The 14,620-nt window shown below is 44.3% G+C and overlaps 1 protein-coding gene across 7 annotated transcripts in view; it reads left to right on the top strand.

Annotated features, from left to right (window-relative positions):
• PCDH15 (protocadherin related 15) overlaps positions 1–14,620 on the top strand; it is a 639,096-nt gene that overhangs the window by 579,812 nt on the left and 44,664 nt on the right. For all 7 annotated transcript variants that reach the window (XM_054515533.1, XM_036385480.2, XM_054515534.1 and 4 more), the window contains one exon: positions 4,274–4,401. In XM_054515533.1, the coding sequence (XP_054371508.1) occupies positions 4,274–4,401 (128 nt within the window). The remainder of the gene's footprint in view (positions 1–4,273; positions 4,402–14,620) is intronic.

Below are 14,620 nucleotides of genomic sequence, written 5' to 3'. Positions count from 1 at the left end.
GGAATAAAATGGAAATGGGAGTTTTACAACTAAAATTCTGCAGCTGCTTCATAGTAATTGGGAATGATGATTCCATTCTGTTAAATATGAGCATGAATTCTGTGTCCCCGTGGTGTTGATGTAACAGTAAAGCAGCCTTATGTTTTTAGTTGCAAAAGTTGGTGCTGGCAGTGCTTTCCAAGTTGGCTGCTCTGGCAGTTCCCAAATCCAGGAGTTGTGACAGATGGACCCAATGCAAGCAGAGCCAGGAGAGCTGATCCTGCTGCCTCACAGCTCTGGGGGAGCCTGGGACAAACTTCCAATTTCTTTGGGCAGCAGAGCAGTGCATTTTAGAGAGGCTGCACAAAACCTGAGCTCCCACTCAGGTCATTATTTGTTAGAAAAAGAGGTTTTATATGGATTTAAATCAGACCTCGGGTCTGTGCTGCTCCAAACACGTCGCTGTTTGCTTCTTTTTGCACTCTCTCGAGCAGTGACAGCACATGATGATCTTCTTCAGTCTTTATGGGCTCGTTTAGATCTAAATGCCACTGAAAAATATTCAGTGCTGATTCCTGCTTGATCCTGCCAAATGCAGGAATATGAGCTGGAGCCCAGCTGCAGTTCAGCACAACTCACCTGCCAAAGCACAGAGCCTGCTCCACGCAATTGTAAGGCAGGAGTAAAGCAAAGTGCTCCTAAACCCTGGCCAATCACAATTCTCCCTCCCAGCTGGATTCAGATGAACTTTGGAAAGGTTCTTTGAAAATCTGCTCCTGCAGAATTGCTTTTGGAGACGCAGGGATTTATGTGAGAATCACCCATGCCTGAAGAGCAGCTGTATCCATGGCTGGGTTGGAATGTTGCAGAAGGCAAGTGCAGTGCTGCTGGTGAAAGCACTGAGTAAAACTCACCTGGGAACCCTCAAAAACGTCCTTGATGCTGTCCCAGTGTCCAAAAATCTTTGCTTTAGTTCAGCTTCATTTCTGCAGCCTGGCAAGAATGCATAGGCTCACATGGATCTGGCACATTTTTAGATGGGGAGACTGGAAAAGAACTTTCAACAAGGATGTTTGGGAAAAACTTGTGGGAATGAAATGGTAGCACACCCTGGTGACCCAGTATTTTTTGTTGGGTTTGTTTTCTGTGTTAATTATCCATGGTCTGCTCATTTTAGGTGTTTCAGAGGTTCCTCAGCTTTGCTTTAGAGCAGCTTTCAGGTGTTTTCACTCCCCTTATGCAAACCATAGAAGCTGAAAGATCCAAAACTCTTGGCAGTGATTGTTTAGCTGGTTCCTGTAAGCTGAGGATGACTTAGAAGCAGCTGCAGTTCTGTATTTTCTGTGCACTGCAGCTCATCTCCAAGGGGCTGGAGAAAAAGAGGAAAAAGGAACCTTGCAGGAGACTGAGGTACCACTGAAATCAATTTTCTTGCCTCTTTTTGGCCACCTTGGCAGCCTGTGCTGCTTTGTCCATGGCAAGATGCTTTTTGTTCTGCTCTTTAGGCAGCACAGTCATAGGTTACAAGATTTTTATACCTGGATTCTGGGAGGTCTCACAAGAATTGCCACCAAGGAGTAAATCCTGCTTTCAACTCCTGGAATTCATGAAGAAAGAAAGTAACTGGAGCTGGATTCCAGACTTAGAACACCAGAGATGGGAGGTTTTACATATATGGGAGTACAAATTTCCCCTCTGGAAGGTGAATGTGAATAGTGACAGCCTGTGATGATCACTGTCCTCACAAAGAGAGTCTGAGCCACACCCAGCATTTAGAAAAGCAGGTAAAAATTGGAATAGGAAGGAAAAAGGAGTCTAATGACAGAGTCTAGACCAGACTCTCTAAGAGTGCAGTTCACTGGTGGCCTTTTCCATCAGGCTGGGAGTGCAGGAGTGGTGGATTTGGGAGCACCAGAGCCCCTGTGCAGGGAATATTCCTGAGTCAAGCAGAGGGGCTGGGAAAAATCCCCATGGGAAAGGGTCTGGCATGACCTTCCCCACATGGCAGAGCTGCTGCTGAGGGATTTTAGTGAGAATTCCACTGTGAGGGGAAGGCAGCTTCTGTAGCTGGTGGAGAGGCCTTTCCTGCAGCCAGCTGTGGAACTGGATCCAGAGGTGGGATGGGGAGGAGCTCACAGATGCCTCTTCCCACTCCACCTGCTGGAATGAAGGACTCTGGCCAGAAATCAGGCAGGAAGCTGAAATGCAGGTAGATATTCAGTGGTGACAGTCCTAATGTTGGCCTGTGGATATGGAGGGTATTTAATTTGCTTTGTGCTTAATGTAATAACTTCCATTTCTCCATTCTCAAAGCATTCACCCTTTGCTAAACAAATCAGCCTTTTGGCAGCTCTCTGAGCTGCCAGCAAATTAAACAAATGGGGAGTTAAGCAAATTGCAAGTCAGACTTTGCACAAGGCTCAGCCACCTCACCCACACTGGCCTGACACGACAAAAGTGAGCAATATGCAAATGATGTTTAATTTGAATTAGAGAGAACCAGTGCAGGTGAGCCAGCACCTGATCCCACTTGCATGGATGAAATCAGGATCTTCCTCCCAGCACCAAACTGGTGGCAGCCAGTGATAGTACTGGTTATAGGCTCAGCAGGGCAAGGTCCACACATAATCCTGCTTTTAATGCCACCTTCTTCCCTGAAGGGTGGAGCTACAGAGGGAAAGTCTGCCTGGGAAACTCATTTTCCTACCATGGTTTGGTATTGCAGCCAGAGACATTAAGGATCTGATTTCAGAAGAAAGAGATTTGACAATCAGTGTAATTTCCTTTTCTTTCTTTACTTTCTTTTTTTCCCTCTTCTTTCCACACTGAAGAACCCCACAGGGTTTTTTTCACATTTCACTTCCATTTATGAAGCCATCATTTGTTTCCCATCAGCTGGACCATCAGATAGGCAGAATATGACTTTTGGCCATGTCAGAAATATTCTGAAATATCAACATTTTCCTCCCCTAAACATACAGCTCCTAAGCCTTTTCTTAAGAGCCTGCCTTGTACAAGTAACTCAGATCAGTGGCACCTGTGCAACACTGAAATTATCCTGGCACTGAAAGGAGCTGGGAAGACCAGCTCAGAAAGGAGGCAATTTATCACTTGCAAATGTGGTTTTAATGAACTGGATATCATCATTTCCAGCAATCTTTCTGGATGATACAATTCTGAAATAGGGAAGCAGATGTTGGTGGAGATTACTGCACAGTGGAATCTGTTTGGCACCTGGGTCCGTGGTTTTTGCTGGATGTTTTCCCCCTTGCAGAAGGATGGAGATGTTTATTGCTCAACGGGCTGGAGCAGGAACTCTTTAATAAAACCAAATTAACAGTAGGGTTTTGTGTTGAGTCCCTGGTGTTTTGTGTTGAGGCTCTGGTGTTTTGTGTTGAGCCTCTCAGGGGAGGCAATGCTGGTGGAGTTCCCCTGGGCCAGGCCAGGTTTGGGAGGAGAACAGGATTGGGGATGATTTCAATTAACACAGGAAATTAATTGAGTGTTGAGGCTGCTGAGCCAGGACACTGTGTGACCATTTATGAATTTACAGACACCAGGACTGAATCAGCCATTAAATATTTGCATGGCAGTAGGAATAATGAAAATAGACAAAGCAAGGTGCAGAGCTGCTGTTAATGAGCTCTTTGTGACACCTGTGGGTATTTAATGGGATCAAAAGCCTTGAAACCAAGGTGTGATAGGGATCCCTAAACTGAGCTGGGGAAGGGGCTGGAGCCCCAGGAGGGGCTGAGGGAGCTGGGAAGGGGCTGAGCCTGGAGCAAAGGAGGCTCAGGGGGCCCTTGTGGCTCTGCACAACTCCCTGCCAGGAGGGGACAGCCAGGGGGGGCCGGGCTGTGCTGCCAGGGAACAGGGACAGGACAAGGGCAAAGGGCCTCAAGCTGGGCCAGGGGAGGCTCAGCTTGGACAGCAGCAGCAATTTCTGCATGCAAAGGGTGCTCAGGCCTTGGCAGGGGCTGCCCAGGGAGCTTTGCAGTGCCCAGCCCTGCAGGTGTCCCAGCAAGGGCTGGAGGTGGCACTCAGTGCTCTGGGCTGGGCACAAGGTGGGCACTGGGCACAGCTGGCACTCCATGGGCTGGCAGGGATTTTTTCAACCTCAAATATTCTGGGATTATCAATTTTTAGCATTCTATGCTGTCTCAGGGATTTATTTTTATTTTATTATCCTTATACTCATTTTACATGATCTCCCTGAGTTGTAAATGCATGAATGCTAAGAGATGTTACAAAATATTGCAAAATATTCTATTTTCCCTTTTCTTCCCTCTTTTAGGTAATACAGCCAAGGTCTTTGTTGAGGTGAAGGATGAAAATGACCATGCACCCGTGTTTACCAAAAAAATGTACATTGGAGGGGTGTCTGAAGATGCCAGAATGTTTTCTTCTGTGCTTAAAGTGAAGGTAAGGCTGAAGTTTTTGTGATAACCTTCACTTACAGAGGGAAATTTTGTACTCACTGGTTTGATTTTTCCAGGAAATTTTGTAATTTGCATCTTCTAAAGCTGCTGAATGGTTGATATTGGCACAAGGATGATTTTGAGTTAAAACCCAGGTTTTGTTTGTAGTCAGCTTGTGTCTCATGCCAGTTTGTAGCTCTCATTTTAGATCTGTTAGTATTTAAATATTTGGTTTATGTTCAATGCCAGTTTTCTCCTGAAGTTTTTTTTTTTTTATTTTGGTGGTACCTTGTTTAGGATGTAAAGGGGAAATCCAGCAACGTTAGGTCTGCACTGGGAGGAAAGTGGACATAAAATTACCCATCCATAGAGTTGGGGGTTTTCTTGTTATCTTTAAAGAGAGAAAAATAATGGAAATATAATATACAGACTACAATTCACATCAGATATTAATAGCCAAGAGTAAAAACTCATTTTTTTTCCAATAAAACAAATAAATTATGTATTTAGAGCACCAGGAATGATAAAAGGGTCAGAGCTTAATAAAGTTGTTCCTGTCTGGGGGTTTTTTTGTTGGTTTCATGAGAGTCCTTCCCAAAATATGCCCAGAAATGGCAGAGAAGTGGGGAATTGGGAAGCTTCTATGTCATCAAAATTAGGAATCCAAAAATGGCGGCAAATCCAAGAATCATGTCAAATCCATGAACTTTAGAACTCTTGAAGAATCATGGAATCTTTAAGGTTGAAAAAGACCATCAAGTCCAACCATCCACCAGCACCACTGTGGTCACCACCAAAAATGTCCCCAGGCACCACTTCCAGACATTTTGGGACAATTCCAGGGATGGTGACTGCACCACTTACCTGGTCAATGCCTAACCACCCTTTCTGTGAATAAATTCTTCCGATTATTCAATCCACACCTCCACTGGAACAACTCAAGGCTGTTGCCTCTCCTCCTGTCCCTTGAGTCATCCCCACCTGGCTCCATCCTCCTTCCAGGGAATTGTGGAGAGAGATAAGAGGACAGAGGCACTGGAACAGATAAAAAACTCTGGAAGGCAAAGTAATTTAGGGAAAGGAACGTTTTGTTCCTCGTGTGAAAGCAAATGAATCATGAGGCACAAATGTCAAAACACGTTTGGAGTCGTCCCACGAGATGTGGACAGGCTGTGAAATCCTTCCTGGTTTTCCCAGAGGATTTCTTAGGCACAGGTATTTGTGTGTCAGTCAGGGGGATAAGAAATAGGTGGAGAAAAGGGAAATTTTGAGGTGGTGAGTGGAATCTGCTTTTACCCTTCAGAAACATTTGACTCAAAACGTGTGATCAGTCCCCAAAGAAGGAGCAAAAAAAAATGTCAATTTTGTGTCTTTAAGCTTTTTCTGTTCCAATCCTCCCTGGTTTTGGTGGCACAAAATGGAATGAGGCCTAAGCCAGGAATTGGTATTAGTGGATGGCATTAAACATAATTGTGTGTTTAGTGAAAGTAAAATTAGAAATAATTAAGAAGTACTTTTGTTGCAGAGGATCAGGCTGGGATTTATTGTTGTAGCACAGAGCATTTGCAGCAGTCAGTGTGCTTGTTACCTTTTTTCCTGGCCTTTAGAAAGCAAAAGTAATTGCTCTGTTAGTTAAACACAATCCCCATTACAGCCTGGTTTAAGAATAATTAATCGAATGAATGTCTGTTCTTGAGGAGTAGAATGAAATGAGCAGCTTTCCAAGCTGAAATTTAGGCGAACATTGATAAAGTACACGCAGAGCTTGCACTGTAGAAATTATTCAGGTTTGGATTCCAGAGGGAAATTCAGGTTCTTAGGAGGTGTTTTTCATGCATTTGCTTTCATATTCTGCGTTCATTAACAGTTGCTCAGTTTCTTTCACATCATTTGAGTGATTTTGAGAAGAAAGTGATTTTCTCAGTATCTTATTATTATTGTTGGCACTGACAACAGCCTTGATGAGCCCCAAACATGGGATATTGGAACCAGAGAATCCTGGGGTGGTTTGGGTGGGAGGGGACATTAAATCCCATCCAGTGCCACCCCTGCCATGGCAGGGACACTTTCCACTGTCCCAGGCTGCTCCAGCCTGGCCTTGGGCACTGCCAGGGATCCAGGGGCAGCCCCAGCTGCTCTGGGCGCCCTGTGCCAGGGCCTGCCCACCCTCACAGGAACAATTCCATCCCAATATCCCATGCAGCCCTGCCCTCTGGCACTGGGAAGCCATTCCCTGGGTCCTGTCCCTCCATCCCTTTCCAAAATTCCCTCTCCAGCTCTCCTGGAGCCCCTTTAGGCCCTGGAAGAGGCTCCAAAGTCCTCCCAGGGCTTCTCTTGTCCAGGCTGGCCAATCCCAACTCTCCCAGCATTTCAAGTGGCAAGTTGCAAAACTACAGCTTCCAAAAACAACCCAAAATTCCCACCATTAGTTCTTCTTTAACAGGACATGATAACTTATGGGAATAATTAAAGACTGCAGTCTTTAATTATTAATAGAGTAGTTGATGTAGATCAGTTTTGGATCAATTGATCACAAATACACCGCTGAACATTCAGATGCTTCACTTGCTTCAGTCATGCTCTACTCTGCCTTGAACAAAATTGCACAAATAATAAAAATAATCAAACACCAAAAAGAAATTAAAATTAAAAAGAAAAAAAATGGAGAGAAGAAAACTAATCCTGAGTCCATAATCTTCCACACAAACTGAACTTAGAAACAAATAGACCAATAAAATGTTGGATAAAAACTTCTCTCAGCATCCAAATAGTTGATATATACCAAGGCCAATCCTATGGAGTTTCTCCCAGCTCTCTAAGGTCATTGGGTTTGCTGCCAGCAGCATCCTCTTAAATACATTAATTTGAGTATAAAAGCCTTTTAGAGGAGGATAATGAGCTGCTTTGCTCCAGATTCATAGTAAGATTCCTTTAAGTAGATAAAAAGGATGCTCTAGCTCAGAAGAATACCACAAATCATTCTCCAAAAGTCATTTTTAATCAGAATTAATTTGGGGAGTGATAAACCACATGAATTATTCTCTATGGGTCTGATTGGATTATGAGCAGTGGCCTCTGAGAGCTGGGAGGTGGTGATGCTCCAAGAAAGAAAAAGGGATATATTTGAATAAAATGGCAATTTTTAGCAAAGGATTTGCTCCTTGCTGCTTGAATTCCCCTTCTTTGCAATTCCCATTTTTTACCCAGAATTTCCAATGTATTTGAGAGCCCATTTCCTTAATTAAAGACCGTTTTCTACTTTTCATTAGGAATATTCTAATTAAAACCAGATGTAACATGCATAGCCTCTAATTATGAATTCTGTGCCTTGATCTTTGCTTCGTGTTTCCTTGTATTAGAATTATTTTGTTTTTCACTGGTATTTTCATGGAATTCGCTCCCCCTCAGACTTCCAACCAGGCTTCCTTGAGCCCCAAACACAATATTTTCATTCTGCCTCAGGAAACAAACCCACAAAAGAATCTTTAGGGAAATTACCAGCAGGAATTGGCTTTTCCCTATAATGGAATGTTATTAGTTCTCGCTTTTTAAATATTAACAGTATTAACCTCTGCTTTTCTTCCTTTATTTATTAAATTATTGAATTATTACAGATTTAAATGAGGAAATATCAGAGGTCCTCATTCTAGTGAAGAAAGAGAATTGTCTGAATTCCTGCTCAGTTTATAAAAGTGTTTTTGTCCTGAAAATGTTTGCAGGGAAAGAATCTTGCCTAAATAATGCCAGTGAATCCAAGGCTCTGGAATTGGCTGTATTTGATGGAAATGCTTTGATTCTTACAATATTTTCCTGTGCTCTTTGCCCTTTCTGATCAGATTTTTTCATGGAACTTTATCCTTTATTTCCTTTGAATATCGAATATCCTTGGAATATCTCAACAGAAGAGAGCAAAATAAACCAAAGCCATTTTAGGCTGCAGGTTCTGGCCCTGAGGACACACAGGGAAGCAGGAATTCCTCTTTTCCTCACCTCAAAAGTATCTTAGAGATCCCATAATGAGCTAAAATAATTGATAAAAGAAACAGTTAAAATGCCTGGATACGAAGAGAATACCAAAATTGTTTTTTGGTTTTTTGGGGTTTTTTTTAAGATCTGTTATTAAATCTCCATATTTTTTTTTCCTATCTGTGCCTACAACCTGTAGATTTCTTTTGATATTTCCTTTCCCTTGGGATGACAAGGGAATCTACAGAGTGGCAAGTTCTGGAATTCTAGAGATTCCACCTTGGGCATCCAGGAGAGCTTTCAGGGCAACATTTGGCTCATCCCTCCTTTGGCTGTTGCACGACTCATGCACAAAACTGAACTGCTTTGCCAGTCACAACCTTTCCTTCCTTAAAATGTGATTTATGGATCCCAGAGCAGGGAGACAAGATGCTTGGTAGGAGTAAAGATCTCCTTGGAAAGCTCATTGCAGTGACAACAGCACAGCCTCCAGCTGCTGGAACATCTGGCCCCCAAAAAAAGCTGTGTGCCCTGCTAAGACAAATATTACCGGAATGCCAGGCATTTTTCCTTCAAAAATCATATTCCTGCTTTTTGTTGGCTTTTTGAACTTTTTACTCTAAGCTCCCTTACTTTTGTATTATTTTCCTCTGGCACAATCAGAGAATTCCCTACCCTTTGGGATTTTTTTCCCATGTAATTGAAGATTATTTCAATTACTTTGTTGTTTGAGGGCATTTTGAAGACTGCTGGTCCTGCATGTGCCTTCCTGAGTCAAGGCTCCTGGAGGGGCTGGGAGTGGGGAATGTACCTGGATCATTCCCATCCCATGGAGGAAATCCATGTGTGTGGCCTTTACTTCCTCTCAAACAGACACAAAGTTATTCTATCAAGCACTGGCTGCTATTGGCCAAAGAAAAATAACAATAAAATCCATTTTTCCAATTATTTGTTTCAAAACCCAGCTTTGGGAACCCCTCTTATTCAACACCTTTTCCCATGAGACAGCCTGCCAAAAGGAATCTGGGTTTCCTTTGGCACCTGGGAGGATTTAGCCACCACTGGAGGACAAAGTGAGCAATTCCCACTCACCTGATTTCTTCCTACCTGTGTTTCTTAAAAAATTCCTGGCACTGGGGGTATTGGGAGTGAGCTGGGCAGTGATCAGTATCAGTGGTGTAGTGAAGAAATATAAATTGATATATAAATTCATCTATAAATTGACATATAAATTCAAAGTAATATGAATATCAACATTAATATTAATAAATATATGAAAATAACCATCAATATGCCATAATAGAGATATATCGATATATTATATATTGATATATTATATATTGATGTATTATATTTGGAATATTTTATGTTAAATATAAGTTTAATATGCATATAAATATTTTTTAAAATCAAGGTTTCAAATTCCTGAGGCAGCCAGTGACAAACCAAGGTGAGGAGCAGGAGTTCCAAAGGGCTTGAGCCCAGATGAGGGTGTAAAAGAGCATGGAAGTGAAGAAATACAGGAAATAAAGGAAAATTGCAATGGCTACCCCAAATTTCCAGGCTTAGGTGTCTGTAGAACACCCAGAAACCTCCCCTAAAACAGACCAGTTGCAGCTGTGCCATCAGAACTGGAAATCTGCGACAATCTGGAAATTCCTACTGGCAAAAACAGTCTGGTTCTAAAAGCTGCTTTATGTGCCAACCACTAATTGGGAACATTGGAGCTGCCATCTGCTAGGAAGGGGGAGAAAAACCCTCAGCAGCCCAGTCCCAATCCCAATCCTGCCATTTTCCATGCCCCCTTAGCAGCCTCGGGCCTGTGGGTAAGGGTGACCCTGGGAGGGAGGTGGGGAACATTTCAAATTAACAACTGCATTGCACTCTGAGCAGCAAATCTGGGTTTAGCTCAGGCTGATAATGCTAAAAACTGGGATCAGCATTGATAATGCAGCCTCAGGAGTTAGTGATAATTTTTATGCTCGTCCCAAACATGCCACTGGTGGCTTTTGGTGACAGGGTCAATGCTGCTGTCACAGCAGCTGGGGTTTACCAGCCTGCCTGGGTGTCCTGCCATCAAAGCTGTGCTTGTGCAGTCACATGGAGCCAGAGATTAACTAATTTATGCTTTAAAGGCATCATTTGTTGGACCTTCTTGCAAAGGAGAAAAAAAGAATGAGTTGATCACTGAGACAACAGGATGGTTTGGGTTGGAAAGGAACTTTAAACCCATCCAGTGCCACTCCTGCCATGGCAGGGACACCTTCCACTGTCCCAGGCTGCTCCAAGCCCCAAAATCCAGCCTGGCCTTGGGCACTGCCAGGGATCCAGGGGCAGCCCCAGCTGCTCTGGGCACCCTCTGAGTAAAAATATCCTCATTGCTTTGGTGTTGGTCTGGGGGAGCACCCCAGGATTTGTGCCCTGTCTGTGGAAGGGGATGGCAAAGGGCTGGAATCCTGACCCAACTCCGTGTGTGGGCACACCTCCACTCAATCACAGGAGGCTGGAATTTGTCCTGGTAATTCCTGAGATCATCCATATTTATCAGCCCTCAATCACAGCAGGATTTAGGAGACATCTGTATTTCTTGTGCAGAACAAAAGGCAGATATGCTGCTGGAATATTAAGATTAAGTGCAGGTCTTTCTCTTCTCTGACAGTCATAATGCAACTCTTGAGATGTCATAGATCTCTTCCTAATGAAGTGTCAAAAATATTTACCTTCAGGACAAATTACAGGCATAGCAAACATCCTTCCTAGGATTAGAGAAGTTTGGGAGGTTCCTGGGAGCAGCTCACAAGCTCTCTCTGCTGGTCCTGCCAAACCCAGTGTCCTTAGGTTTGATCCAAAGAGCAGAAAAAGGGGGGAATGCAAACAACAAAGTTAAATATTTGAAGCTGGAATCTGATCATTTTTCCAGACTGTTTGGCACCTGTTTGCTCATCTCTGGGTGGATGTGGAAAGAGCTTGAGCTGTGATGATGCTGGGGCTGCTGATGGCTCTGGGGTGGCACTGAGCTCTCAGAACTGGTGACAATTAGCTCAGAGCCCGTCCACCAGCTCGAGGCACCTGAACTCTGCAGGCCTTGACAAGCTGTGAGCTTCAGATGTCAAAAGGCCTCTTTCACTGGAGTTGAATGCCTTAAACTCAGCTGCAAGACTTGAACATCTCATTAGTGCTGAGCTCCAGTGCCCTGAGCTTTGTGCAGGAGGCCTGACTTCATTTAATGCCTGTGCCTGCAGCATCAATACCTTAATTTGGATCCAAATTTTGTTTGTTTTTAGTCACACAGGTCTCCAGGCGTGAAATGCTGAAGGTGAAATTGATTTCTGGTGTCATTGAAAGCAGCGACGATTAAAAGCTGTAGATTTTATTGAGAGACAATTTGCCAATATTAAAAATATGACGGGCTTCTGACCCAGCTGAACCAACCTCATAAATCCATTTTAACAAAGAAATTGGCTTTTTATTGGAAGGGCGTCCTGCTGCTCTCCAGGGCACCTCTAGGGAGCCTTTGGACTTCACTGGGCACTCAGTGGGAAACTTGGCTTGCTCATGGATGTCCCCAAAGGAGCTGGATCAGACATTGCTCCTGTGGCTGCTGCTGGGTCCCTCATGTGCCATGTGGGCTTACTGGAATTTTGGTTTTCTTTCCCCCCCAGCTCCATTACCAACGTGCAAAGCTGAGTGTGGATAAACAAGAGGGTTTGGCCAGGCAGGACTTTTCTGGATTGGTCATGGCGTCATCCTGAGCTGTGTTGTATGAGCTGAATTTACCCTGGATTCCCAGAATGGTTTGGGTTGGAAGGGGATCCTAAAGCCCATCCAGTGCCACCCCTGCCATGGCAGGGACACCTTCCACTGTCCCAGGCTGCTCCAGCCTGGCCTTGGGCACTGCCAGGGATCCAGGGGCAGCCCCAGCTGCTCTGGGCACCCTGTGCCAGGGCCTGCCCACCCTGCCAGGGAACAATTCCTCATTCCCAATATCCCATCCAGCCCTGCCCTCTGGCACTGGGAAACCATTCCCTAGGTCCTGGTGCTCCAGGCATAGCTGAGGTGCTGCTTTAATTTTTGTCTTTGTTTCTCACCATCCAAACATCAACGTGGTGTTTCTCTCCAGCCACTTCCTTGAGTTCAGGTTGGATATTAGAAATGTTTCCTCATGAAGGAGTGGCAGAGCATTGGAAGGGGGCTGTCCATGGAATGGTGGAGCCACCAGCCCTTGATGTGTCCAAGGAATGAGTGGATGTGGCACTGCACAATGTGGTTTAATGGGCAAGGTGACAATCAAAGGTTGGCTGGGGTGATCTTGGGGATGTTTTCCAACGTTAAAAATTCCATGATTCCATGACATAGCGTGTTTTCACATTCATTTCTTCCTTCAGCAGTTTATTTATGTGGAAAGCCAACAATTGTCCTGACTCTCCACCTGTCAGGCTCCCATCTGCTGGCTCTGGATGTTGTAGGGTTGTATTTCCCTGTGCCAACTGGAATGCTCTGGAAAAGCCCACTGATATCTTTGCTTTTTTGACTGACAGAACAGAGAAAATTTCAGAAAGCTTTTTAACCTTTCCATCTTTCTTAAAATCACTAATAAAGGAGTTTGAGCTCACCCAGGAGGCAGCACTCTGGGTTTTAAAAGCCTTAAAAAAAACCCTATGGATCTGGAGAACAAAACCAACACATTTTATATTTATGCTTTTGGTAGTTGAGCCAGATGAAGCTTTGTGAATTTAGAAGAAAGAAAAGTATTGAGAGAGGGTGGGAATTTAACCAGTGGTGTGTCTGTGACAAGTTACAGCCAGTGTCATTCCAGGAGTTGATTTTTTGAGCTGTTCTGAATGAAACTTGCTCTTTCCAGCTAAACCAGCCTGCATGTAATCCTTTAAGTGCTGGATGGTTCTGTCTGGGAATCTGGACTGATGGGAGTTAGAGTACCATGGAGCATACACAGCTTTGAGTACCTGGATTGCTTATCTGGTGCTGGTATTCCCTGAAAAATTATCTGAAAATGAATAAAAAGCCAGAAGGGACGATTTCCACCATGTAGAACTTACTCAGTGCTGGTGAGGAAGCCATTAATGATGAATAATGGCCCCCTGTTGAAGCTTAATGACCTTGCACAGATAATTCTCTTTTAGTAGCTGTGGTGTCTCATAAACAGCTCTGCTCTCTGTCAGGCAGGGACAGGACCCCAGGGAATGGCTGGAGCTGGGTCAGGCTGGAGATCAGGGCAAGGTTCTTCCCCCAGAGGGTGCTGGCACTGCCCAGGCTGCCCAGGCAATGGGCACAGGCCCCGAGGCTGCCAGAGCTCCAGGAGAGCTTGGACACTGCTCCAGGGTGGGATTGTTGGGGTGTCTGGGCAGGGACAGGAGCTGCATCAGTGATCCCTGTGAATCCCTTCCAGCTCAGGATATTCCATGATTCTACAAACTCTTGATGCTGACACAAACCCTTATTGTTTTTCATTCCTAAGTCATGGCACAGTATGGATTTTCCATGGATTTTACGTGCACCTTTTCAAAGTTAAGGCTGGTTTTTATTCCAGCATTAGCTCAAGCGACAGGCCTCAGGAGCAGTGCCAATATTTCCATAAAAACCTGCTGATAGATCCTCAAGTATCCCAGATGCTGAGGCCATGACCAAGACTAATGAGTGCTCAGGCATTAATTAGCTCCCACCTCGCTGCTCCCTGGAAGGAGCACAGGAAAGCTCGGTCAAGGTCCTTGGAAACACTTCCCTCTGGATACAGGTTGAACAGGAGCAGAAGGAATGGGGCTGGAGAGGCCAGGAATGGGTTGCACAGGGCTGTCAGGAGCAGGGAAGGTGGAATAACAATTCCTGGGGCTGCCTGGTTGTGATGCCAGCTCTGCATCCTGATCCAGTTCAGCAGCGGTGCCAGGACAGCTCTGTGTCCTGAACTGGGGCACCCAGCAGGTCCCTGTGCACCACTGCAGGAATGCCACTCAATCCTTCCTTATTTTATAGAAAAGTTACTTGATTGCACCAAAAATACCTGTGCTTCATCAGAATATGGATATTCTATTAGGCATCCCTCTAATATGAAGGGCATTCTTATGCAAGTCTGTGCAGGGGTTGCTGAGATGATTTTTTTCTTTGATAATTCTTTTTCAATGAGAATTTGGCAGTGGAGGTTCCTCATAATTAAGCAGTTCTTAGGTATTGTTGCAGACTTGAAAGTCAACTTATATTTTTCTACTTTTCAATTTTTATTTTCTTTCTTCTGGAGCAGTTTA

Source organism: Molothrus ater, chromosome 8, assembly GCF_012460135.2.
Source record: "Molothrus ater isolate BHLD 08-10-18 breed brown headed cowbird chromosome 8, BPBGC_Mater_1.1, whole genome shotgun sequence".
NCBI classification, from domain to species: domain Eukaryota; kingdom Metazoa; phylum Chordata; class Aves; order Passeriformes; family Icteridae; genus Molothrus; species Molothrus ater.
This window is presented reverse-complemented; position numbering and strand designations above follow the sequence as displayed.